Source organism: Pleurodeles waltl, chromosome 7, assembly GCF_031143425.1.
Source record: "Pleurodeles waltl isolate 20211129_DDA chromosome 7, aPleWal1.hap1.20221129, whole genome shotgun sequence".
In the NCBI taxonomy this organism is placed as follows: Eukaryota; Metazoa; Chordata; class Amphibia; order Caudata; family Salamandridae; genus Pleurodeles; species Pleurodeles waltl.
The window spans coordinates 203,581,192-203,589,908 of record NC_090446.1 but is presented as its reverse complement, the minus strand read 5'-3'; the positions used below and the strand labels follow the sequence as shown (position 1 = coordinate 203,589,908).

The 8,717-nt window shown below is 44.9% G+C and overlaps 1 protein-coding gene across 3 annotated transcripts in view; it reads left to right on the top strand.

The window, feature by feature from the left end:
- Positions 1 to 706: 706 nt before the first annotated feature.
- The window catches only part of TP53RK (TP53 regulating kinase), a 52,630-nt gene continuing 44,619 nt past the window's right edge, over positions 707 to 8,717 (top strand). Inside the window, exons 1-2 of one of the 3 annotated variants that reach the window (XM_069243576.1) lie at positions 741 to 800; positions 2,290 to 2,347. Coding sequence is in view for 1 of the 3 variants with exons in the window: in XM_069243574.1 (XP_069099675.1) it covers positions 1,313 to 1,345 (33 nt within the window). In the remaining 2 variants the exon portion in view is untranslated. Of the gene's footprint in view, positions 801 to 1,297; positions 1,346 to 2,289; positions 2,348 to 8,717 lie in introns of those variants that run through there. The other 2 variants (XM_069243575.1, XM_069243574.1) reach the window with 2 other exon arrangements.

The following is an 8,717-nucleotide window of genomic DNA, read 5'->3' as shown; positions in this document are numbered from 1 at the left end:
ATTTCCACTTTTGTCCATTTCTTACAGGCCAACATTTTAGAAGAGGTAAGGATTAAAAAAAATAATCGGGAGAACGTATTTCTCCCGTTGATTTCTATTGGAGCACATGCAATGTCATGCTAGAGACGTTCAAATAAAAACCATTTTGAACTTAAAAAAACTCGGAGGACTCCGCCTGAATCGGGTCTATTGACATGTTATGCAATTTTGGTAGTCTTTAGTTTATTCATAAACTTTCAAGATGGCGGACACTGTAACACGTTTGTTGACTTCGCCTCAGCCTTGTCCTTCTTTTATATTAATAATTTCCTTTCAGAGTTATAAAATGGTAAAGTGAACGTTCGATTTTTCTTGGTAACGTAGACAGGGTAGCCATCTTTAAAAACACATTTATTTTAGCATTGAACGAACAATCTTGAACACAAACAGAAAACAAAGATAATAGTGTAAATCTTACATCTGAAATGAAAAGCATCGCCGGTACTGACTACGCTGATCATTAATAACATTCATTTTAAGTTGATCCTATATTGTTATGTTCAGCAAAAAGCATACTCGACTTCAAACATTCAATAATCTGAGAAGTAATCGAGAAGTCTTGAAAGGTATTGTACAATTTTTTTCAGTAAGTACCGAGTTAAGAAACGAAAACATCTATATTCCAAGGTGGCGGCTCCTCGTACTGTTGATTATAGCACGTCCTCTGCGGAAAAAGCCCTAACATCTTTGCTTGAGTTCACAGCGCAGGGCCCAGCGACGAGCGTTCACCTTCCGCCCCCGTAATGTACTCTCCTCGATAGGTACCGTTAAGTTTTTAAATACTGAAAACATGGAATAAGTATTTTTTTGTGTGCTAAACGTGGAGCTGGTCAGCTTGAGGTTGGGAATTACTTAACAAAATTAGCATACTTCTGAATTAGAAGACGTGTGCCGAGTAACATTAGCACGAGCATGCCTTCGTACTAATGAAGCATGCACGCATTTTACAGTTTGGAAAGGGAATTTAAGAACTGCTTATTTTTACATAAAAATGCGCTGGGTCACTTCGGGTTCTGCCCTCGAATAGAGTGCCATTAGATATAGAAGTAGATATACAGGCAGCACTGTGTTAAGAAAACGTCAGTGTTAAAAACAAAAACACAAACCAAGGGAGTGCTTAGTTTTATTACCACTACAACAGTGACCCCTAGTGGAAAGGAGAGAACTGGTTCTAATCTGTTTACTCGGAGGAGAGCGCCAGTTTTGAATGGTGTGGAGGGTAGCTCAGCGGCAGAGTCTCCCCCCCTTCATCCACGAGGTTGGGAGTTCGAGCATGCAAGACGTCCAAGCATGGCAGGCTGACCAGGTGCCTTCCGTGTATTACACGCTTGCTAGATCATGTAATGGATCAAGTGCTCGATTTCTGGTTTGTAGGAATTGTGGTTCCACCGGTCCATTTACATATTTTGTTATCTTGCTCTAGCATTTTTCTGAAAGACCATCGCAGCACTAATTCAAATTACAATTCATAAACATTACAAATAGGTCCGTCTGGATCCATATGCTAACATTGGGCTTTGAACACAACATGAGCTGCTTCGGAGAAAATAACAGCTACTTGTGAAATTAATCATTTGGTTTCACTTAGTATTTCTATTGCGCTAGTATAACGCATACGTTTCAACATATGGACTCTATTATGGGGTAAAAAAATAAATCTGCTTCATTATAATCACAAACTAATTCTTTCGGAGATATCATGTGTATCTACTTAAGCATTTAATAATCCGCTACAGCCAGTCATTAGCCCGGTTCTTATCTAGGTTAGCTAGTTTCAATTCCAGCCTAGCCTCTTTTTTTAACTTCTTTATTGCAAAGTGTGAGTCTGGGTACATATATAGATTTGAAGTGGCTGGCAATTTCGCATTTCACCACTCTGGTTAAAAGCATTACGATTTAGGATTTCCTGGGAGAAATCTTTAATAGATTAATTAATTATAAATAACGGAACCATGTCCTCTAGCTCTAAATCTGGGTCAACTCGTAATACTTAACTTCACCCAAAATCTTCCCTAGTTTTGTTACTGTACCGACATATGATAATGATCAGCTAAAACTGACCAACAATTGAGGGCTGTCATTCTTCTAAAATATCGCATTAATTTAAGAAGCATCATGATGAGTGGTGGAACAACCGGAAAAGTATTTTTCTATGCGTCACTGTTAAGAAAATATTATGATTTAGCAATAAACATCCTCCCAGGAGAATTGGACCATGTAAATAATGTTCTTAATCAATCTCTTAATCAGATCACTTTCTAAAGAGGTTCTTGTGCAGCTCGAGAATCATCGAATTTACTACAGAACTGTGAGTTGACTTCTGTAGACTAACTTCTTTGGAAACAAGCTTTGCTAAAGCCAATAGGTCTCTCCTATGCAAGAGCTATTGGCTTTGCCAATGTGTTTAAGGCATGTTGTACACCAATGTGACTGCTGATCAGCATGGCTAAAAGTTAATGGTGTAGAGTAGAGTGGCATGTAGTGTCGTAGAGAAGAATGGCAAAGAGTGGAGGGGCATAGAGTGTCGTCTATTGGAGCGGCACAGAGTGGAGTTGGATAGAGTAGCGTACAGTGGAGTGGCATAGAGTGGACTGATGTAGAGTGCATTGGCATAGAGTTTTGAAGAGTATAGTGGTGTAGAGTGCAGTAGCGTAGAGTACATTGGCTTAAAAGCAGTAATGGAGAGTAAATTGGTGTAAAGTTCAGTGGCGCAGAGTGCAATGCTGCAGAGTAGAGTTTTGTAGAGTGTAGTAGCGAACAGTAGAGAGGCGCAGAATGCAGTGGTGCAGAGTAGAGTGCAGTGGTATAGAGTGGTGCAGAGTGGAGTTATGCACCTTGGAGTGAAGTGGCATGGAGTGGAGCAGTGTAAAGTACATTGACGTAAAGTGGTGCACATTATAGTGACATAGAGTGCAGCGGCATAGAATTCAGCGGCCTACGATGCAGCAACGTAGATTGCAGTGGCATAGATTAGAGTGGTGCATAGTAGAGTGGAGTGGTGCAGAGCGAAGTGGCATAACATGCATTGGTGTAGACTACAATCTAGTAGAGTTCAGTAGTGCAGATTAGACTAGAGTGGCATAGAGTAGTGCAGAGTAGAGTATAGTGGCATAGAGGAGTGCTATACAGTGCTGTGGCATGATGCATAGTAGAGTGCCTTACAGTACGTACAGTAAAGTAGCATAGTGAGCAGTGGCATAGACTACAGTGGTGCATAGTAGAGTGCAGTGATGTAAAGTAATTTAGAGTGTCTTGGTGTAGAGTAGATTGCTTCAGAGTAGAGTGAAGTGGCATAGAGTGGGTGGTGCAGGATAGAGTGCAGTGGCATAGAGTAAAATGCATAAAGTAAAGTGATATAGAGTGCAGTGGTGCAGAGCTAATTAGAATGGTGTTCAATGAATTGGCGTAGAGTGCAGGGGCATAGAGTGGGTTGGGATGGAATAGAGTATAGTGTTGTTGAGTGGCATAGAGAGCATTTGTAGACTGGAGAGCAGAGTAGACTGGAGCGGACTAGACTGTAGTAATGTAGTGGCGAAGTGTGCAGTGGTGCAGAGTAGAGTAGTGTTGAGCACACTGGAATAGAGTAGATTGGTGCAGAGTAAAGGTGTAGAGTGAAGTGGTGTACAGTGAAGAGATGCAGATTAGAGTAGAGTCTAGTGGCCTGGAGTAATGTAAAGTGGAATGGTGGTAGAGTAGAATGCAGCAGCATTAAGGGTTTCAGAGTAGAGTTGAGTGGCGTAGAGTGGAGTATGCATGGTGTGGTAGCACACTGCCATTACCTACAACACATTTTCAATTGAAATGAACATTACAATTGCACAGACATAGAGTTATACTAATAAAACTATACAGCACACAAACAATAATGTGTGGAAATAGCATTACCTAGTAGATCGATTTGTTTTGATCACATTGAAATATTAGCTTCCAGCACACTTCAGAATGAACAAAAATATGCTGCATTTGTGCTTTTCTAATCCTGATACATTCTGAAATACTTGCACAGTTCATTTAAATGTTGTTGTGCTAGAAAAAACCCTTTCTTGCCTACAGTATCCAGCAATTTGTCACTTAACTCCTCACTTTGAAGTCAGAGAAAGAAAACACCAAGCGCCCTAAGAAGACAGAGCTTGACATTTGACTTCTGTTTTTGAATGCACAGCAAATGTGACAAGATAAGAACAAGATTTACAGTCCTGTTTACAGAAAGGTGCACTTGTGGAAGAATACAAGGAGAGGTAGCCGGAAAAGGCTTTGATCCATGAGAATGATGAAATTAAGCTGGGCAGCCTAAAACAAACAAAGCCAGCAAATAAAAAGGCAGAAAATGTGAGTTACAAAGCCAATGGTAAGCATCTGAATGCATCTGAGGTAAACTTTCTGAATGGCCCCAAGAATTCTTCGGCAAACCAGACTGCTGCATTGTCTGGTAGGCTTCGACCTAAGCACCGGTATGGAGGTTAAGACAGATTCTTCCCACACCCCTCTTTGGATATTATTAGTTATTTCTTTACAAAAAGCAGATGCAACTTCTTTACACAGTTACATAACAAGTGTTTTGAATTCTGTTGAATATAGATATTATTCTTTTTACGTTTTTTTGTTTTGGCAATCCTTATTTTCAAATCAAAGTCAAGTCTGTGTGCTTAATACTTTCTCCTCATTCCAAGTCCCTATTGACCAGTTTTCCTACTGCAAGGTGTTAGAAATCGGGTCTCTAGTTGGTAGTCGGTTCAAGTGGGGACCCTCACTCTAGTCAGCATAAGGGAGATACCCCGCTCAGACAACCCCTTCTAACCCCCTTGGTAGCTTGGCACAAGCAGTCAGGCTTATCTCAGAAGCCATGTGTAAAGCATTTGCTCATATCGCACAGTAATACAATGAAAACACTACAAAAGGACACCACACCAGTTTTAGAAAAATGGCCAATATTTATTTGTGTAAAACAAGACCAAACCAAGAGAAATCCATCATACAGTAGTAAAGATATTAATTTTGCAAGAATTAACTTAAAAATACAGTTTCTTGAAATCGAAATCTCCGCCTGGGGCTATCACGGTGTCGTGATCAACAAATCCAACAGTTCAGGCCGGCCACGGTGTCGCGGGCAAGCTATGGTGTCAGGAAGAACCGTAAACAGTACTTTGGAATCTAGGGCATCATTATCCTCACAATTAGATTGGGAGTGTGGCGTCGCTGGCGTCGGTTCCGGAGGTCAGTGCCAGGGTCGTCAGGCCCTTCAAGTCACATGCATTGCAGATCGAGCTCTGGGCTGATGACGAAGTCAGGAACACTGGCATGGATGGCATCGGGGCTGTTGCGAAGCGGGATGATGCAACATGCGGATCCCATAAGTCACGGTGCAGGCAGAGGCTCGGTGACGGCTTCCTATGGCGTCACTGAGACCAAGTTTGTGGTGTGAAGTGGGACGGTGTGACGTGCGGTGTCTCCAGCTTACAGTGCAGGCAGTGGCGTCATTGTTGCTGAAGCGCTGTTGTCGTAGGCCCAAGCTGGCGGTTCGGGCTCTGTGCAGTGCCCACGGGTAGCAGTGCAGACAGGGGAATCTGTTGACAACTCTGGAGCCGATATCGCTGGTGTCGGTGGACTGGGGCTGCGGTGCGGGACGGTACTTCATGAGCCTCATGAGTCGTGTTCACAGGCCACAGTGCAGCCAGCGCGTTGGTGTCAGCGTGGAGCGTTGTCAGGGATACCAGGGGCTGCGGTGTGAGCAAGGCGAGGTGAAGTGCGGGGCCCACAGATCACAGTGCAAGCAGCACCTCGGTGACGGCGTCAGGTGGCTGTGTTGGTGAGACCAGGGTTGCGGTGCGAATTGTGACGCAGCTCCTTGTTGCATCGTCAGGTCATGGTGCAGACTGCGGCGTCGTTGACGGCGCTGCAGTGGTTTTTATTCTATTGCAACACAAAGCACACAGTTCCCAGTGCAGTAGGCAGATAAAGGTGAAATCGTTGATATCCCTGAGACTTTCAACAGGAGGCAAGCTCTACTCTAAGCCCTTGGTGAAATTTCATAAGCAGGATACACAGCAAAGTCCAGACTTGCTCTCTTTAAGGCAAAAGCAGCAACTTCAGGCCAGCCCAGCAAAGCACACATAGAAAAGGGGCAGTACTCTTCCTCCAGCTCTTCTCTTTGGCAGAGGTTCCTCTTGATCCAGAAGTGTACTACAAGTCTGGGATGTTGGGTCCACTACTTATACCCAGTTCTGCCTTTGAAGTAGGCATACATCAAAGGAAAGTCTCTGTTGTTGACAAGATCTTGCCTTGCCCAGGCCTGGCCCCAATCACACACCAGGAGGTTGGAGAGTGCATTGTGTGAGGACTGGCACAGCCCTTTCAGGTGTAAGTGTCGGATCCTCCCTCCCACTATTGCCCAGGAGACTCATCAGGGTATGGAAGCTACACCTTACTCCCTTTGTGACACTGTCTAGAGGGAATTCACAACAGCCCAACTGTCAGTCTGACCCAGACATCGAGTACACAAGCAGACAGAGGCAAATAATGGCTTAAGCAAGAAAATGCCCACTTTCTAAAATTGGCATTTTCAAACTTGCAATCTAAAAACCAACTTCACCAAAAGTTAAATTGTGAGTTCAGAGACTCCAAACTCCATTTCTCTATCTGCTCCCAATGGGGTAGTGCACTTAACAGAAATTTAAAGGCAGTCCCCATGTTAACCTATGATAGAGATAGGCCTTGCAACAATTAAAACCAAATTTGGCAGTACTTCACTGACTGTTAGGACATGTAAAACACATCAGTACATGTCCTACCTTTAACATCCAGAGCACCCTGCCCATGGGGCTATGTAGGGCCTACCTTAGGGATGACTTACATGTAGTAAAAGGGAAGGGTTGGGCATGACAAGCGGGTACACTTGCCAGGTCGAATTGGCAGTTTAAAACTGCACACAGAGACACTGCAGTTTCAGTTTTGAGACATGTTCATAGGGCCACTCATGTGGGTGGTAAAGTCATTGCTGCAGGCCCTCTAGTAGCATTTGATTTACAGGCCCTGGGCATGCATAGTGCACTTTACCAGGGACTTATGAGTAAATCAAATATGCCAATCATGGATAAACCAATCACTAATACAATTTACATAGGGAGCACTTGCACTTTAGCACTGATCAGCAGTGGTAAAGTGTGCAGAGACAATAAATCAGCAAAAACAGGAGGTCAGAAGGCAAAAAAACAGGGGAAGCAGGTGAAAAGATGCCAGGTCTAACACATGTCCCCTCCAGCTGAGAGTAGAAATAACTGCCCATCCCCTTGGGAGTTCTCACTAAGGCGGAGAAACCTGGACAGACCATCAGCACTGATGTGTTCTGTGCCAAGACAGTGTTCCAACATAAAGGCCATCCCCTGTAGGGATATGGACCACCTAAATCTGCATTAACCATCTGAGGGGCCTGAGGTCGGTCTGAACCCGGAAGTGAGACCCAAACAAGTAGGGTCTTAGCTTCTTCAGCACCCAAACCACAGCAAAAGCTTCCCTTTCAATTGCACTCCACTTCTGTTCCCTGGTGAATAGTTTCCTGCTAAGGAAGACTACAGGATGGTCCAGGCCCTCTTCGTTCAGCTGTGAAAGTACCACTCCCACACCATGCTCTGAAGCATCTGCCTGTACCGCAAACTCCTTGGAGAAGTCAGGGAACAGCAGCACGGGCGCAGTGCACATGGCCTCCTTCAGGGTGTCAAATGCAGTTTGGCACGCCTCAGTCCAGATCACCTGTCTAGGCTGCTTCTTGGAAGTCAGCTCTGTCAAGGGGGCAACAATGGCGCCATACCCCTTGACAAATCTCCTGTAGTAAGTACCTGGTGAGGCCCAAGAAGGCTCTCACCTCTGCCTGGGTCTTGGGGGGTGCCCAAGCCCGAATGGCATCAATCTTGGTATGTAGGGATGCCACCAGGTGCTTCCTACCTGGTATCCCAAGTACACCACTGACCCCTGCCCTATCTGGCACTTTCCGGCCTTGGTAGTGAGGCCTGTGGCTTGCAGCGCCTTCAACACTTCCCAGAGGTGGTGCAAGTGGTCCTCCCAACTGGAGCTGAAAACAGCAATGCCGTCAAGGTACGTGGCACTGATGTTTTCAGTCCCAGCCAGGACCTGCTTGACCAACCTCTGGAAGGTGGCAGGCACGTTCTTCAACCTAAAGCGCATGACCCGGAACTGGAAGTGCCCCTCTGGCGTTGAGAATGCTGACTTGTCCTTGGCACATCGGTTAAGGCAATCTGCCAGTACCTAGACGTTAAATCAAACATGCTAAGGAACTTGGCAGCCCCCAACCGATCAATGAGCTCATCAGATCTTGGTGAAAGCCTGCAGCCCACGGTAGTCCACACAGAACGGAAGTTCTGGTGTGGCACCAGGTGCCGCAGCCTTAGTTACTAAAACCACTGGGCTGGACCAAGGGCTGCAGGAGTAGTCAGTTACCCCTAAAGTCAACATATTGGAAACCTCATCCTTAAGGCTTCACTCTGTCAGCTATCCTGTAAACTTTGTGTTTCAGAAGCAGGCTGTCCCCAGTGTCAACATCATGCATGCATATATAGGTGACACCTGGAGTGAGTGAGAACAGATGTGAAAATTGTCCCAGTAACTGGCGACAGTTCCTCTGCTGCTCTAGAGTCAGAGAAGGGGCGAGGACTACACCTTCTACT